Source organism: Lissotriton helveticus, chromosome 5_1 (genome assembly GCF_964261635.1).
Source record: "Lissotriton helveticus chromosome 5_1, aLisHel1.1, whole genome shotgun sequence".
Taxonomy (NCBI): domain Eukaryota; kingdom Metazoa; phylum Chordata; class Amphibia; order Caudata; family Salamandridae; genus Lissotriton; species Lissotriton helveticus.
In genome coordinates this window covers 343,286,641-343,305,783 of record NC_136065.1, presented here as the reverse complement: position 1 = coordinate 343,305,783, position 19,143 = coordinate 343,286,641, and the positions used below count along the sequence as shown (strand labels likewise).

At 43.2% G+C, this 19,143-nt stretch overlaps 1 protein-coding gene across 3 annotated transcripts in view; it reads right to left on the bottom strand.

The window, feature by feature from the left end:
• PRKCZ (protein kinase C zeta) overlaps positions 1-19,143 on the bottom strand; it is an 865,288-nt gene that overhangs the window by 246,698 nt on the left and 599,447 nt on the right. For all 3 annotated transcript variants that reach the window (XM_078642457.1, XM_078642458.1, XM_078642459.1), the window contains one exon: positions 12,518-12,649. In XM_078642457.1, coding sequence (XP_078498583.1) covers positions 12,518-12,649 — 132 coding nt within the window. The remainder of the gene's footprint in view (positions 1-12,517; positions 12,650-19,143) is intronic.

Sequence of the window (19,143 nt, the reverse complement as noted above, 5' to 3'; positions counted from 1 at the left end):
GCAAGTGTAAGTTTACTCTTACATTTTTGACTACCTTTCGTACACATGGCTTTTCACCATTTACAAGTGTAAAATTACTTCAAAAGTGTAGACTTGCATATCTCCACCCCAAATTTACCAATGTAAGTTACTACTGTCCCAATGGCATAGATCTACCTGTGATAAAGTTTAAGGCAAATTAATAAAGTGTATTCATCTTGAAAACAAATTGTACATTTTTTTAAATGTGAAATATTAATGTAAATGAATGCCGAAAGATAGGCGAAGTGGAGGTGGAGATTAACACTGGTAGATTTGAAAACTGCACTTTGTAGTACGCAAGTAGTAACTACTGTTCAGACCACAGAAATCAGTTTGTGAATCAGGCCCGTAATCAGAACGAGGTTTGAGGCAAAAATGAAAAAAGTATGATCTACATTTTTCAAGACTTGTAAAGCAAAATAAATACCAACAATAGTCCTATAAATTACAAATAACACAATTATTAGAATGCTTCCAATCAACTCCGGTAGAGCATGTTACTACCAATTTAAATCCTCAAACTACCAGAGACTTTAAGAAAATGTAGGTGCGCTTGGTTGTTTGAATAACTGCGCACTACACTACTACCTAAACATTTGCCAAGAATAAACGCATGATAATGATTTCTAAGCCTTTGCTGTACAAAGAGATTCCAAATGTACTTCAACATCATTTTAGCTGTGTGATTTTTGGGGCTCCTGTGACAGACCCCATGTGGTGACACTACTTGCAAGTGAAAGGATGGGCATGTCCTATGTACTCGTTTATCAGGGAAAATAGTAATATATGGAGGATAAATTGACATGGTCTGGAGCTCAAGTATAGTACATACAGAAGTTAGAACAATGAGAAACAGTCTTCAGATTTTAGAGTGTCAGGATACAACTGTGAAGATGCCTGAAAGGAACCCACATCAAGAATGTTCAAACCAAATAAAGTTTCACTGTGATAAAATGAAGGGGGTGAGTAAAATGTATGTCAAAGCCCTTTTAGAAAACGCTGCACAAAGGTTGATTTAAGTAATGAAGGCTAATCCGACAAAAAAGGGAAGGCCATAGGGGCTGTCATGTGACCCTCAACAGTACCCAGAGCAAAGCATTTGCCAGGCAAAAGATAGCATGAACAAATGTGTATCAGCTAATCTAGTTTGCATAGGTTCAATCTGCTTCTCTTCCCCACAGATGGTAGATCAAAGTCACTCTCAACACATGAAGGTGGAGATTTTGGAGGATTGGATGCATCACTCTGCCTTGCTGCTGGGGCACCAGATCCTCCTGAACACAAAGCAGACGTGGACGGCATATGGTCACGGTCAGCAGTTCAGAGTTACAAACCCTCATGGCCCAATCATGGGCACCAGAATCAGCTCTGCTCGGTCTGCCTGACATTCTTCAGGACCTGTGGGATATGGGGCATATGAGGAAACAAGTATAGAAACCAAGAATCCCACCAAAAGTGGAACACCTATCCATAAGACACTTGTGAAGGAAACACCAATGTGCAAGAAGCAGAAGAATTAGTATATTCAGAGGGAGAGAAAAGGTCTACAGTGGTTACCCCACCTGGCAGAAGACAGCACACCCAACGTCTGGTTCCAGGAGACATCTGTGATCAGCAAGATGACGCCTGATGAGTTCATCTGTTGTAATATTGAGGGATCCAACTAGGACATTGGCTGGGATTGTCAAAGATAGCCTGTGAAGTGACTACCACCACCACAGCCTCAAGAATGAGGGCAGGAACCCCACCCTGCTGGTTGCAGTACCACATGGCAGTCATATTGTCCGTCAGCACCTGGACTCACCTGCCTCTGATGGAATGTAGAAGATGTATGTGGTGAGGCTGCTCCAACTGAGCCCGGAGACTTCTGATTTTTACTCATCTGGCCAAGTGATGCTGAATCTCTCACTGCTGTAAGGTGAGTAGCCTGTCGCATGTCACATTGATGTCTCATCCAGCACAGAGGCTCCTGAGCCGCCTTATTGCATATGCAGATCCTCTCTGAAAGGCATTCCCACTCCAACTGTATTTTCCACTGAAGGGCCTTCATATTCCAACGGGTATGAGGCATCAAGAGAACGCCAAGAGACCAAGCAGTTTCAAAACCGTTAAGGCTGGAATGGAATCTCTTTTCCTAAAAATTGGGATTATGCCTGAATGTCACAGACTTTTTCCAGGAAAGGGAAGACACCTTTTGGGGCAACTAACTATGTCTGGAAAATCCAAATAAAGGAAATCCTCTGCACCAGCTAGAAATGAGGTTTGGTTTGTTGATGGAAAACCCCAGAGTGGACAGTAATGGCACCACTGTCTTTAGGTGTTTCATCTTCAGAAGTTAGGCACAGAAGTACAGGAATACTTGTATATTTGACCAGTAAAGATGCACGCAACCAAAGGCATGCCTTCATAAAGACCTGCGAGGCAGGGTTGAGGCCATATAGCAGCACAGCAATTGGAAGTGGTATGATCCAATCGTAAAGCAGAGATACCTCCTGTGTGACTGCTGGTCCAGCATATGGAAGTAAGTACGTGTCCTGTAGACCCAGGGACACAGTGCAGTCCTCTGAATCCAAGGCGTGCAAAACCAGCGCAAATGTCATCATTGTGTAAATTCTTTTGAAGGAAGAAGTTTAAGAGGTATTGAATCAGTCTTGGTCCTCTATGCGGTTTAGGCACCAGACATAAAATCCCATTCTTCTTGAAAACCAGATTCTTGAAAACCAGGTTTCACCCTTCTGGTAAGCAAAAGAAACAATCGCAGTGTAATCCGCAGATGCCCAGTAAACTGGGAGGGATGCAGAAAGGGAAGAGCAAAGCCATCTTGGATAAATTGAAGGATACATTGGTCGAACGTGATGGAAAGACTGCAGGGCAGGCAATGTTGAACTCTGCTGCTGGCCACTCTCAACATGAGATCGGAGGGTGAACTAAAGAGGTTTGGCTGCTTCGTCTGGAGGAAGAGGTGGGTGAAGAGAGTTGCTGCTGTTGACATCGTCCTTTGAACCCTCCCGTGCCGCTGCCACCACGAAAAATGTGCGGGGGTTGCTGCGCAGACAGAGGGCTAACACTGGAAAGGTCTAACTGTGAAAGTGGGGGCTGGGCTGAGGAGCAACTTTTAGAAAAGATATCTTTCATGAGAGGGAGCAGCGTATGAATACAACATAAATACAAACTTGGAGGTAGAGACAGACAGAGAACAGATGAGCTCATCGGTGTGCAGTGCAGCCCTGGACACTATGAGCAAGAGTTGAAGAGGGGGCGGGCCTGCAGCACAGAAGGTGCTCTGCATTGCACAGCTTTGGAAGCACGTTTGCCCTTACCCATTCTTAGAAGGACGAATGGGAAGAGCTGCAGTGATGCGGTCCTGAACTAGGAGAGCCGGCAAGAAGCCCCCCTGAGCAGCTGTCAAACCGGGAATCAGCCCGCCTACGTCAGGTGATGCTGATCAGTCGCGCCTGATGATTCACAGGAGGAAATTCAAGGACACACGTCGCGTCTTTCGGCTTATGTCATTCAAACAATGCCTGGACATTTATGTAGGACAGAGCTCAGGCCAACAGTTGTCACCGCTTCAACAACCTAAAAGCAAAAAAAATGCCAAGGGCGTTTCATATAGTCTGTCTACCTTATAACAAGATGCACCAGTCCAGAACGATGCTTGTGTATTAACTGCTGCTGTCCCATCACTCCCCGGGTCACTGGGCGGGATTTTTAAAGTTGTCACCCCACAATTAATTTCGAAAGCAGATTTGTATGAAATCCACTAGGCACGAGCCTTAGCGCTATACTTTTCTATACAATTTGAATACAAAAGAAAATCTGGTCAAAAGAATAATTGAGTTTCCAAGTTGTTTGGCAAGTAAACGCACTAGGTGGCGCCAAATCACCAGTTATGAAAAACATGATAACGGGTGAGAGAATTCTTGACAGCAGTCCTGCGTCTCCACGCTCAGCATCTCGCACTGCCTGTACCACTTCCGCAGCAGTAAGCGGACTAGTGCTTGGCAAGGGGAGCCTTTTCCCACTACAATGTTAGTAATTGAAACGCAAGCCCAGCGGAATAGTCTGCGGACGTCCGCTTGAGGGTGGCCATTCAAAGATAACCAATTTGGTGTGGATAAACGTCACATGATGGCTCCGTTATGCCCCCGCCTTCTCCTGATTAAGACATTGCAATATAGGTAACTGAGCTCCAAAGGAACCTGCTTGAGATGAATGATAGGTAGGGTCAGGGAACGTCTGTTTTAAGCTACAGACCACAATCTAATTTGTATTTTAAAAACAATGAGCGCCAAGGCATCTGTAGTATGATGCTGCAGGCCAGCGCTGCCCTCTTCCAACAACATAATATCCTATGTTATCAATCTTTCTTAGACATAGCTTCAATCTCAAAGCCATTGCAACGTACTGTGCTCTCCTTTCGACAGAGCAACGTGTAAATATCAGTGTGTGAGTTGTACCATGTGTGGTTTAAGTGGCTTGTCCTATGCCGATTATCCATTGCATAGCGGCATTTGTAGTCTAACATTTAGAATAAAATAAACTACAGGCACCAGAATTTGATGTAAATGCATGACCGGGTAACCAAACAGTTCTGATTAGTTTTGGAAAGGTTTCTAAATGTGGCCACCTCAACTCTAGACCTCCCGGGGGTCACCCACCCAACACTGAAGGATTGTGCAGGAGTTGTGCAGGGGAGTGCTGGCAGTGGTCTCCGTGGACCAAGCCAGTCAATAGGAAGCCCAATTTAAGGCAAGCCAGAGGCTCTCTTTGCTTGTAGGTGAGGCGGAGGCTTGGCGAGAACTCTTGTGGTCTGCTGAGGTTTTTGGAGAAGTCTGTTCTGTTTGTCAAGGTATTAGTGCCACTGGTGGCATAACCTGCGCATGTCACTCACATTTATGGGAACTGACGTATTTATGCGGAGATACGACAGTGTGCAGAATGTGAGAGTCGGATTGCTTCATTTCTTTAAGCTGCATAAAACATAAATAATGCCTCATATTTGAAAACCTAGTTACAAGAGTTACATGTTTTATAAACATTTTTATAAATCATATAGGTGAGGTGAAAGCAGTGCCACCCTGGACATAGCCAGCATGGATGGGCAGGAAGCACTGAAGTCCAGTCAAGGGAGCACCAGAGATTTTTGCGGAATAGGCCAATGGGTGCCTCTTTGTGCTTTTAGAAGTTAGCTGACTGGCTGCTTCAGTGGAAGTTGTACAGCTTCACAGGATGCAATGTGTTTGTACCAGTAAGTTTAATAGTAATGGTATGGGGTTTGTGGCATTGTATGAGTTACGTACTACCTCAGCCTACCTACAAGCTTTGCTTTCTATGATCAAAAAATTGCAAGTTTAAACCACTTATTTCCATGATGGTAAAACGAACAAATCGCAAAAACCTTTGTCTGATTGTGACATACCAGTTAAACTTATTCAACACCCCCCCTTCACGCCAAAATGCATCTGTGCCATCTAATAGAAACACATATTGTTTTCACTCATCCTCTTTGAAGCTCCAATCAATATCCACGATTTTAGGGGTGAGGAGCTTTTTCAACCATTTCAGTGAGACTGAAGTCACAAAAATGTATTTTAGGAAGACTTGTGTGATCTGCTGCAGTACTTTAAAATAACATCTGTGATATGTAGTGATAGAAATATACCCTTTAACCATTTTTAACCAAAAATTCTCTGTTGTAGAACCCTTTGTTGCCTCCTTGGGACAGTCATCCATGCTCGCTACACTCACACCTGCAAATTAACGATTTAGTCTTATGATCACCACTTTAAAAGCTCACCAGCCGCCACTTGTGACCACAACACGTGTTCGTCGGACCAACTCATGGGAATGGAAGCCTGGAAGGGCCATCATGAGAGGACACGTTCATGATCATTTACCTTTAAAATAAAACCATTGGTGCAGACCGTACATTATTACAAAATCTGCGAATACCCGAGCCATCTATTTGAGCGACTACCACACCTGCAGCACCGGATGTTAAAATAAGGCAATGCAAATAGAACAAAACATCAAAGGCGAGCACTGCAAACCCGTCACAGGTTACGTAGTGCCAGCAGCATAAGGACTGAGGTGCAAGCAATATCCGGAAAACAGGTGCACGAGGCCGCTTTGGGTATTCCAGAGTAAACCTCCCAACGAGAATGCTAGCCTATTTTTCATGTTTTCGCTATTTTAAAAAGCCTGCCGATTTCCTGTAGGACTCCCTTGTGCACAAACTCTTGACATAAAATGGCCCTGTGTACCGTACACAGGCGGGTTGCATCGGGCCATGGGCTAGGGCCACATATCCTGTGCTTAATTTGAGCAGGTGCTTTCAGGAGCTCAGCACCGGCACTTCTTTCACAGGGCCGGGGCTACGATTTCTGGTCCTGCAGGTGGTGGTATCAATATTAATTGCTCAATTTAAAATAAAAGAACCACATACCTTGCATGGTGACGGGCTTGTATGTTTTCATAGGCAGGCATGATTGGGTATCGTCACTTTAGTGATGATGTTGTCACGTCTGTCATGAATCCAAGAAGTCATCATTAACGAATGGCTTGCATTCTATTCCCGGAGTCTGCTGCACCCTGCCACTGCCTGAGCCTAAGCCCCCCATTGGATAATTGTAGTGGGGCCTACAGACCTGCATTGCTACTATCCTCAACGTGCTTGATGTGGCAGTGGCCCACCGCAACTTTTGTGTGCTATGGAGTCACCTGCAGTTTCCGTGCGCTGCCTCCAAGCATGCTAATTGCTGAGTGTGCTTGAGCCCAGTACGTGCAACAGCCATACTCCAATTTCACAGGCATTGAGGCATTGCGGCTGGGGACAGTGCTTGTGCTGTGGCAGGCAGGATCACAGCAAGCTGAGCAGTGGATGCCTATACCGTCGTCATAACTGGACCAAACTAATTACAGACAGCACTAGCAGTGACATGACCTGCTGTGCTCAAGCAACCTCCTGAACTGCAACAAACTCAGTCAGACCGCACTGATTAATATGTTAAAAGCATTTTCACTTAGTGTACATATTGTTTTCACACTCATCTGTCAGTGTAGGTAATGAAGTAAAGTTCATGACTTAGTGGACAGACAGCAGAGTATGGTTATAGGATAGAGACTGAGGCAGTGCGGGTGTTGAAAGTTGGGCATACCGGAGGTAGAAGTGGGCTGCAGCCTCCTTGGCAGCATTTTCAGCCTCAGCACTTCATTTTTTACAAATTAAGCACTGTCATATCCTGAACGTGCGTGGCGCCTCCGTTTCACATTCACTCACCCACAGCAGCGCCTGGTTATGAACCGAGGGAGCGCTGAACTTCCCAGTAGTAAGTGAGCCTCCACTGGGAATTTCAATAGTCCTTGTGCTGTTTTCTGAAAATGGCGCCTTAAAGCTTTCATTCCATAGATAACTTCAATATGGCCCTGCCTGAGGCTGCAATGGCTTCATTTAGTGTCGCTTTAGTAGCAAGATCGAACAGTCAAGGCTTACTCTCAAAGGATGGAGTGGGTTAGAACCAGTTCTGGCGGCACAAGTATCACTCGCAATAAATAGAGTATCTAAGCAGCGTTATTATTGTAAGAAAAAAAAACATGACTGTATTAAGGTAAAATACTCCGTAATTTTAACACGTTTTATAGCATCATCCATACTCCGAATTCACACCTTGTCTCTATCAATCAGGGCGACAACACTCTACTAGGAATCTAGTGGCAGCTTTAGCAGAGCAAATGCTTTTGGTGGTTCTCAATTGCACCTTTCTCCACCTGACTCAGTTCTGTATCAAGTCTTTACAGAGTTTCCTCAAGAAGGTTTTCAGGATCCGGATCGCCTAGCATAGCCTTTGCCAGGCACTGGTCACACAGTCTGGTGACCACGGACTGTGGGGAGTGGTGTCAGTCACTTGTAGCGGTCTTGAAGTTCAGCATCAGCAGGTGGGGTATACAGGCTCTCCGGCGATGGCAGCCACTCAGTAAGTTGGGGGGCTTGGCATCAGAAGTGTTGGAGAGAGGCTCTCAGAACTCATGCTGACATTATTGTAGAAGGAGCACAACAATGGAGGAGCACAGGCAGACGGGCCTCCCAAGATCTCCAACCTCGCTGAATGAGGGAGGGTTAGCACATGATGGTAAAGGATAGCAAACCCAAGGCTTTCTTCAGTTTACCAAAGCGGTACAAAAGGGGTGGTGATGGACGGAGCATCTGAACCAATCAAACACTCAACCCAGTCAACAGATCTGGGTTTAATCCATCACCGTTCTTTAGCCCACTCTGCCACCCAAGTTCAGACATGGCCATATGCAAATCAGTCTGACCCTGTGCCTCATGGGAACAGTCCAGCCCGAACTGCCAAGCCATGCCTTCACTGGACCGGAAACAAGCTTCCTAGGACCGGTTTCTGGCTTTTCAGCCGTCTTCAGCCAGGCTTGCTTGAATCCAGTGGCAAAGTGAGCAAGGGACTCACGTCTGAGCATACCCTGCCAACTTATGGCGAACAAAGCGGTACAAAAGGGGGTGGTGATGGACGGGGCATCTGAACCAATCAAACACTCACACCCAGTCAACAGATCTGGGTTTAATCCATCACCGTTCTTTAGCCCACTCTGCCACCCCAGTTCAGACATGGCCATATGCAAATCTGTCTGACCCTGTGCCTCCTGGGAACACTCCAGCCCGAACTTCGCTCTTGGTGAAGGCCGCTAGTCCTCAGACGATGAGAGATCACCAATTCTCAAAAACCACAAGATGAATGGTATGAGGACATGGTCCCTCCTCCATCCTCTCCACCACCTCAACCTGCAGACTCTCCCCCAGAGGACATCAGTGATTTTTATAATCTGACAGAACGAGATGCAGTATGATTTCATCTGCCAACTTCTGTCAAGCAGTCTGACTGTTTACTAGATGATTTTAAAGAGCAAGTCACAAAGTCTGTAAGATCCATTCCCATTATAGATTATATCTGGGATGAGGGTATACAAATAATGAAACATCCTGCTATGGTAGCACCACTACCACCTCGCCTCAACAAGAATTATAAGGCCACTGATGATTCACCTGCTTGCCTCATCGGTCACCCCAACCCTGACTAGGTCAGCTCTCAAGCGGCGCAAAAGCGCTCCAGAAATTCCTCTGCACCCATCTCTGTCCAGACGGACAAGGAGGGCAGGCGCTAGGACAATATAGGGAAAAGATTCTCCATCATGCCAGCCATCACGGTCCGAGCAGTCAACTCACTAGCGATCATGGGGAGCTAGGACTGCCAGCTGTGGTCAGATGTTAGCAGTCTGCTTCATTTGATCCCTGAAGACAGGAAGACGGAGCACAAGAAAATCTTACAGGAAGGTGAACCCACTTCCTCAGATATTATCGACTGTGCTCTCGACATCGCCTCCAAAGGCTTTCATCAGTTGGCAAGGGCAACGGTCTTAAGGCGACAAGGATGGCTTAAGGCCACCCCTTTTAGACCGGACGTCCAGTCAAAGATACTGGACATGCCCTATGATGGTGAGACATTTTTTTGAGAAGCATACTGATGACGCCTTATTAGCCATCAAGACAGACATGGACACTGCCAGATCTCTTGCAACTCTCCAGTTCAAGAAGTTGCCCTTTCGAGGAGCTAGAGGTAGAGGTTTCTCCACCTATCAAGACACCCCAACATTATCAGCCTGAATCTCAGTATAGGCCTACCGCCAACAACTCTCCACAACCTACCACAAGCAAGGCGCACGCCGAAAGCTATGACCCCCCCCCCCTCTCCCAGTCGTGATACTGGCTGTAAACAGTGACCTGGACCAGGTACCGGCTAGGATTGATGTTACATAATGCTTTACTATGGCACAGTGTGAATCCCACTTTGATGATGGGGAATGATAAAAGCATGTGACTCTATGAAAGATCCAAAACTGGAGAACTATTATTGTCTGAACAGATTACTAAATGAGGGATGGCAAAGGGAAGTCTGAGGGTAATTATGGTATTATTTCTAATGTGTGGCAAATAAAAGCAATCGCTCTGCGGTTGGGATGTTTCAGATAATGAATCCACACTCTTACAAGCATTAGAATGTTTTTATAACATGCATAATGGGTCGGGCAGAGATGCTGCAAGAACTGGTATTGATTTCATTGCCAAAATGTAACCTGTTTAGGTTGATTCCGACACGTACGCCAACATTTTGAAGCAATTGTTAATTTATATACTTGTTCCAAATAATAAAAATGGAAGAAAAACACATTCTAAGTGTCTCAGCTGCCATGGGGAAACAGACCATTATATTCTACCCCATGTTTACTCTTGGGTTCAAGAGCAAATTGTATGGAAATATTTTATAAAGCTTAGTTCTCTAATAGGCTACAACACTGAACCCTCAAGTAGACTTATTAGGCTCCGCTTTACAGCTTTAATTCAACATTTGCACAGAGAACGGTTCTTTTGGTCTATGATAACAGCTAATAGGACTACTGGCCGTAAGGATTTATATCGCGTTCTTCCTGATGAGCAAGAATGGGAGAACCAACTATTACATTTGTATTATTTTGAAACTGCTGGTAAAGACTGAAAGGCCAGTAGCCAGAGATTCGATTGCAAATTTCTGAAATATCTACTTGCAATATAATTATCAATTGTATTATGTTCAGAATTGTTTTTTGACCATGGAATACAAAACATAATGATATTTTGTGTTTACTTGTTACGAAGGTGGGTAGAATCTTACAACTGTACCCACCTTTGTAACATGAAAAAAGAAAACCGCTCTATTATCAACAAAAATGGGACCCTTGAGCACAAGAATATAACAGAAAACAATTTAACATGGAATGCACGATTACAAACACAAAAACTCATAAGAAGAGCAAACAAAAGCTTTGTCCTATCAACAAGTAGATCTTGTTGAACAAGATATCTCGTACATTGTCTATGCCCTGCTTCAGGAGTTTTAACAGCTAATCGCTAGTTTTGGGTGACCACTCTGCTTGGAACCTCCAAACATTTGCACACTACAAAGAACAAAACACTTCAAAACTCAATAGGCTACTGCATAACACAATCTACTAAATCAATTAATTCCCATGAACACACGAGGATTTGAGTGCTTCACACACTTAAACTGAATCAATTCAAATTAGTGATTCTTAAACGCTTGGAAAGGAATGGAGTAGATTAAGATAACCCTGGTTTGCCTTGTAAGCCAAGTATTCCTCATTACAAATATCAATCTGTAATGTGGAAAAGACAGCTGTGATTGGACACAGACAGAATAAATGAGGTTTGAGTTGGAAGTGCAGCTAATCAGAAGAACATAATGTACAGATAAATCCACCTCTTCAGCACCGTGTCAATGTATATGTTAACATACATTACAAAATAGCATCTTAAACCTGATGTATCATTGCAAGATTGGAACGCTTTCGACAAAATAATTACCAATGCTTTCTGCCAACTTTCAATTGTAAATAACATTATAAATTAACAGTCATTATTTAGTACTCATTTCACACAAGTTTTAAATGCATTATTGCTAAAACTAAACCGGAAGAAGCGAGCGGTAGAGTCACATGGTCATGTTGTGATACCATTCCTGGGATGCCTTAAGTTCAGAGGACATTTTTTTATGATCCACTTTACGGTAAAAAAATAATTGCACCCCATTGTAGGCATCTAAACCATGGCCATTTCCATTTATCCCTGAAATCTAAGCAAAGGTCTAACCCTGAAACGGAGTCTGTGGGTGGGTCGTGACCTACTAACTAAAAGTGAGCATGTTAATGGGTAAAACAGGAATGTACAAATCTCCTGGTGCAGCCAGACAGTAGTATTCAGGAGAATAGAAACCCACAGCTAAATCAACCAGAAATTCTTCTTAAACCAGGGCCCGCACCATGCTTTTCATGAAACTCTAAATTTCAGCAAGTGAGAGAATCAAAAAGGACCACAGAAAATTAACAGGTGAAGGAGTCCAATGAGGATATGTCAACACTTACAAGGTCAACAACCTCTCCAAGCACCACAATCGGTCTTAAAACTTCCCAAGGTTTCTTAGAAGTTAAAACCTAATTGAATGACGTCTGTGCTCTCCATGGCTTACATTTAGCAGTGAAACTTTCTATATTGCTACCATGGTATGTTACTGAAAGGTTTAATCTGCCATTGCAGAGCTTATCCTAAGGAAATTGTGGCACGGATGGGTAAACCTCTTTGACCCCCAGTATTGTAAAAGCTAAATAGCCATGAACACCTCAAGGCCACTCAATCTTTAAGCACTGTCATCCAGCCTCTGAGGAACCCTTCCATGCTCCTTCACTGCACCAAAGAACGTATTTCTAGCAATCAGCCATTGATAATGGTGGATTGTGGATACAGCATTTAAAAATATGTGAAGGCAATGCTCATGCTATGCATTGCACAATACATATTTTATGAAATAAAGACTTATAAAAAAAGGAGTGATACAGATGAATCAAGAACTTCCTTCCATAAATAACTTACCATAGGCCTTTTGCAGGTCAGTGGAACAAGTATGTGACAACGTTTATGGACCAGGAGTTTGCAGGTGATACACTTGTAGCCCTGCCTTCCAAGGCCCCATATCCTTTCGCTGCACTGGCCACAGTATGCTCTCTGTCAAAGAAATAAAACAATCCTGTCACAATCTGACCAAATGGAATGGCTTTTGGATGGAATTACTACAACACATGAATACATATTAAAAAATGCTGCACGCACATTCATTCAAGTAATTTCCTTACCACAAAACACGTATTTTCATTATGTTTTATTCGACTGAGCATTCTAATACAACTATACACTATTCTATGGTACGGAAAAACAGCAGGTTGCATTCGTGTAACGAGACAGGTGAAGCTCAGTAGTTTAAGGAATGAAGAATAACAGAGATCATGTCATAAGCTGAATAACAAGTAGGCAATTTGTAAATTCCCTAATGAGGCATGAGAATGGAGGAATGCGAGATTGGGTGGTTTTAAGGGCAATATTCGTTCTTGGAGTACATAGATTGTAATTAAGAACAGAGGGCTTAATTTATCTGCTTGTGGAGAAGAAACTCCGTTGCAATAGTGACGGTGTCCCATCCCGCCAACACGGTGGTTTTAGGGATAAATCTACATTTGGTTTGCAGTACTGCACTGTCCTTGAATAATGTACTGAAAGGTTCTTTGTGTAAGAAACCCTGATTATCCCTGACTCATCTTGCTAACAAGATGAGTATCAGGAATGCTGGATTGCGTGTTACATACCGGATAGCAGCTGAATGAATCGATTCTAAAAGACAACCCATATATTGACAGATCTTTGTTTGGCTCCCAGGAGGAAACTGCATGGTCACTACAGGAACCGGTAAAGAATAAGCCTCCCATGAGCTAAGTGTTCAATAGTGACCTTGGTGTAAAGTGGTGTGGACCGGACATTAATGTAGTGAGACATAACCACAAAATGCACTTATTCACAATAGTATGATCCAAATGCAACATATAACGTGCAGGTGAGATTTAATCGGCTGCAAGTCTTTAATCTTGTAACACTAGCAATAATATATCAATTTTTCAGCACTTCACCATGTGAACGTCACTCTAGCAGCTAGAATGATCTGGCTGCAATCCCTTGAGATGCAAGGTTGCGCGTATCAAAGGACTTAGGAACCATGCCTTCAGCAATAATAATGGTGTCATACCTGTCCCAACAATGTAGGGTGAATCTATACACACTATCTGTAGCCAATGGTAGGATGATGGAACCCTAACGTAGTTTAGAACTTCGACAAATGATTTGTATTTTCCCTTCTATTTTAGAAATCAGTTTGCACATTAGGGAAATGGGAGGACAGACATAAGCAAAGACCTCCCTCTTCATCAGTTTTGCCTGTACAACGATCTCTCATCCTGTGTTGTGTTCCCCCTCTTCATCAGTTTTGCCTGTACAAAGGTCTCTCATCCTGTGTTGTGTTCCATGGAGATCTGGGCTTGGTTTGGCCTGTCGCGTTTCTGGAAAAATTCTTAAAGTGATCAGTCCTGCAAAGCTTGCAGGAAGGAGTTTCCTTTGTCTTTGCTGAGTGTGCCCTCTAGGTATCTGGGCAGGCCTGGCAGGGATTGTATGGTTATGGAAATATTGTATTGAATCACTGGGTGCCGTATCCTTTAGCACCCCCAAAGAAGTTATGTGGACTGTATGCCAGCTGGTTTCTGAGAAAAAAATCATGGATGTAATGTGACTCTGCTCTAGAATGTTTTGTTCAAGCGAATGTTCTTTTGCACATGTTGGGTGAATGACGCCTAAGTAGGGCCATGTATCTCACCAATATCCATGTGGGTGACTCCCTCTCCTCCTGGCCTTCTAGAAACACAACATTGGGATGGACACACTGGGGTTCTGGCTCTGAAATGATATGGCAGTTGGTAGGTGAAGGGAGTATGTGGACATGAGTTGGAGGTTGTGGAGGTATTAAATGTAGAGGTGAGGGCTGGGGCGGTTGTGGGGGCTGCATGACGAGCTTGAAGTGCACTGTAGATTGCCAATTGCAGGATCGTCAGTAATGAGTTTGCAACAAAAGCACTTGTTTTGTATAGTCTAAAAATAGATTTTAACCATTTAGGGAGTTTTGTCAGCCATGCTGAGTTTGAAAAGCAGTGTCTCAGAAATGAGAAATCTGCCTCTGTCCAAAAACACCAATAGGCCCAAAGGAAGGAGCCCAGAAGAGCTATACACGACACCCAAGCAACGAGGCAGGTATGCTACACAGTTTACTTCTTAAAAGGTATGGCTTTAATGCAGACATGTAGGTTTCCCATCTGATGATGTAGAATTCAGACGCATGTGGCTCTGTATTTAAGAGCCCTCAAAGTAATTAGTACGACACAAAAACGGCAATAAGATATTATCTTTTACTGCAAAAAAGTGCAACATAACGCACTCACCTTAGTGATATTATATTTTGTTCTAACAATAAAAATAATTTTAAAGAACATTATTATAATGAATGCGCCTTCGTTAAAACTAGAGTCATTGTTGATTTAGTCATTTTGGTTTTTTTTAACGTTGCATTAGATTATTTCAGGGAAGCTAGTAAAATACTTTTATTGATCTGTTAAAATCATAAAAAGAGTGGAACATACCACCATGATGAAAACGTCATAATTCAGATACAGAATAAAAATTACATTGGGAAGCTAGTAATGTACTGCACATTTTTTAGACCCACTACAGAATGATGTGGGACACTGGTCTTTGAAGCACTAATTTCAAGTTCAGCAGCAGTGCAGCATATATGCAGTTTATTGATAGCCCACATCCACTGAAAGACTTGAAATTTCAACTACGACCTTCCTTATGTCAGCACAGAGTGGCAGGCCATGGGTTTGCTGCTACTGCACTTAATGAGGCAGTCTCCTAATTACTGGACAATGAGCTGTAACCAACACATCAAAGAGCCAAATCGCAATCAGTTACTCTTACAACCAAGGGAGAATCCCATTCTGCGATGATTGTGGTGAAATGTTAAAAGAACGTCAAATGACAGAGCTGTACGGCTTCACCTTTTATGTAGTGTACCGTCAATTTATTTAAATTTTGACGATCTTATGCTTCCGTGCCCCCTAAGTTAATTTCTCAAATAGTACATACAAAATTAACCCCTTGCATGCGGCCGCGATTCTGCGCCTGTGCGGCAAAATCGCAAGTGGGCGGGTTTATGACGGCCCCCAGCCGTCATCAGCACACGAGCGCCGTAGTGCATGACGGCTGGGGGCCGTCATCAGCATGCAAGGAGTTAAAGTGTTAAAGGCCAAAACCTGTGTGCAACTATCAACTCTTACATTTTAGAGCTTTGGAAAAATTGACTGCATTACCTAGCACGATGGAAATGAGAGCAAAATAATACTAAAGCCTAAGAGAAAGAACACTATTATACAGTTATTAATGTTAAAAGGCGTGACACAGAATGCTCGAAAAGAATTCTTACAAGAAAGGAGGAGGGTATTCAACATAGTGTTCAAGGGAAGAAAAAACAACATATACAAGACAATGGAAGTGGAGTTAAGCAGCAATAAGGAGCCTTACTAGATGTACCAAAGACTCCATAAAAGCACAAAGCGCCGATATAACAACATTCCAGTTTTTCCAAACAAGTAGACAGTAAAGGATTTCCATATAAGCCTGGCGGCCTACCAGAAAAAGTTTCTAGATATTTTCACTGTAAGACAATGACCACTAATGTGTCCTCTTCCTTAAATTGGACCTAAATGTCTTCTCTTTGAGAAAGATGATGCATCTACTACTATTGCTTCCTCTGTTCTTCTGTGTTCTATATTAGTATCCATTTCGGAGTCTTACATACATACTGTGCAGCTGCACCAATGTTTGTCTTTTCTTCCTTGAGAATATTCTTCTGATCATCCTAAAAAGATATCTGATTTCCCAAAGACTATGATTATAATCCTTAACAACAAATGTACATGCTTTTACTGTGAAATATATATTTTGGATGCTCCACTTCAATAATGAACACTAACAGGGAGGAGAATGTTCTTCTTTTGCGCCTTCTACTTGGTCACATTTAAAAGAGGGAGAACAGATACTCCTGATACTGTGCGTGAGAATACGTTTGAGTCTCTTTTCCTCTGCTCTAGTAGAATTTGTTGATAGTTTCTTCACAAACAATTACTTAGATGCCTTGGTTAGTTTTAGTTTAAGATTAGATAGACCAAATATACTAGGATTACCATAAGGATCCAATTTTAAACAGCCCAGTTTAACCTCTTTGGCGAACCTCCTGAGGATATCCTCCATAACTCGGCTATTTCTTATCACAAATATTATGGCTATGCTCAGTTGTATTAAAATTACATTTAACATTTAGGTAAGATTCTTGTGATCATTCAAGGCTGGGTGACACTCCAGCACTTGATGCTGAACCAAATTAAGACAATTTCTTTTAACCTTCCTCCATGGGGATGCTGGCAGAAGGACTGCAACTGGGCCACTTAATTTAGAGTTTACAAATCACCTGGTGATCCCCAATGTGTGGCCTGCCCCAAGTTGGGCTGAGGGAGGGCAGTCCTGGAATCTACAAATGAAACAGTTGATTCTGGACACACCTGTGCAATCGGGTTCTGTGAGGACCTCTGCTCTGATATGGCTTTCTGACCTGCACCACACCATTCCCCAAATTAGCTGTAAGTTGTGGTGAGCATACCAAAGCCTCTGATTGTGGATGTTGAGGTTACGGGTGTATAAACTTTTGCTAGACTTTCTAAGTGAGGGCTCTTCCTTGTGGAGAGTGGATTGAAGCGGACAGAGACCCAGTTGACATGAAGACAGTGGCTTCGCAAACCCAACAACATCAAGCCCGGCAGAAAATGCACATAAAGCAGCATGGTAGCAGCAAACAAGGCTGGAAGATGTCCCCAACTCCCTCTGCTACACCCTTTGGTCGTGCAAGTACATGATATGGTAGAATAGGGGAAGGTCTGTTGAAAAGGACAGCGCAAACTACCATCTTCCACTTCACCCTGAGGATGTAAACTGGAGACTGCTGCAAGAGGCTCTTGCCTCTCCTTGATGCGGGCTGCAGAGGAGGGACCAAGTGATAAAGGTGGTACCAGTTAAGATATTCAGCGACCCTGTGTCTGAAAGAATTAGGCCCATATGTATCAACACCCTCATTTGCGATTCTCAAATAGCGATTTTTTAGAAATCGCTATTTGAGAATTGCAAAATGGGATGTATGTAAAGAAAATCGCAACTTTTTAGCTATTTCTTAATATTCCTTAATTGCGATTAGCAAATTGTGAAATCGCAATTAAGGAATACTTTCCCATTCATTTCTATGGGCCTGGAGGCCCATAGGAATGAATGTGAAGTCATTCTCAATTTGCGATCCGCAATTTGAGAATCGTAAATTGAGAATAATTTCAAGGGTGCAAGGGTGTCATAAGGACACCCTGATGAACACCTGAAATGAACATATGTGCGCGTATGGCGCCATGGCCAAAGGGCATGTATGTGCGCCACATGGCACCTTTACAAATGCCAAAAAGTGCATTTGTGAAAGAAATGGCAAATTACCACCAACTTCATGTTGGTGTTAATTTGCGATTCCTTAATTTTGTCTCAGCATTTAAGGAATCGCAATTTGCAATTCCTTAAATGCTGACACAAAATTAAGGATTCGCAAATTTTGCGATGCAATTTTAATCATACATCGCATTTTCCGAATTTCTAGTCGCAAACACAGTTTTTTTGCGAATCGCAGCGTTTGCGACTAAAAAAACGGATGATACATATGCCCCTAAGTGCCTAGGCTGATAGTCTAGAAGGACAGGAACTATTTATAAACTGCCCGTTCAAATGATTTTGCCAATTCTATGCAAGGAGTTCCTGGTCAAAGGGATTTTACTCCACTTTCTCCTCTAGCTGACATTTGGGGAACGCAGAAGTGGTTGTGAGATATGGAAACTGGACTCATGGTACCACTGAAACCACTCCATATCGGAATACCCATCCACTTCAATCCCTCCTTCTAGAAAATAAGAGGTCAGTGGAATTAGCAGGGAATCTGTGAGATTCCTATAAACTTGTTCTGGGCACAGGGGATGTCTAACAGCACCTATAAAAAGAGGCAATGAGCTGAGGTGGTCAGGGATCTCGAAACCGCTCTTCACGGTGGAAAGGAACTTATCCACCGCTAATTTCAAGGAGACCCACAGATACAAGAACATATGAAAGATGAAAACAGAGAAACTGTCACTGATGCCACTAGCATACACTATGTTAAACTACAAAAGAGTCTGTCTAGGATCGGGAACAAAGCTAGGAGTCGGACTGTGTGGCTAAGCGCACAAAGAGGCAGCCTGAAGGATAGGGATGGTGGAATATGCCAAAGGACAGAGGTTGCGCAGGGACGGATGGTGCACCAGGATTTAGGGGTGGTTCAGGTCTTTACGGAATATTAGAAGACAATGTTCAGAACCTGGCTGATGGGAGATGAATTAATGGTAAATCTCCGAAACGATCTAACTCTGTCAGAGTTCGGAGAGGTCAAAACAGCTATCAACCACATTGGTTGAGGTTCCTGCCCCACTGGCCTACCAAAACAGTTGTAT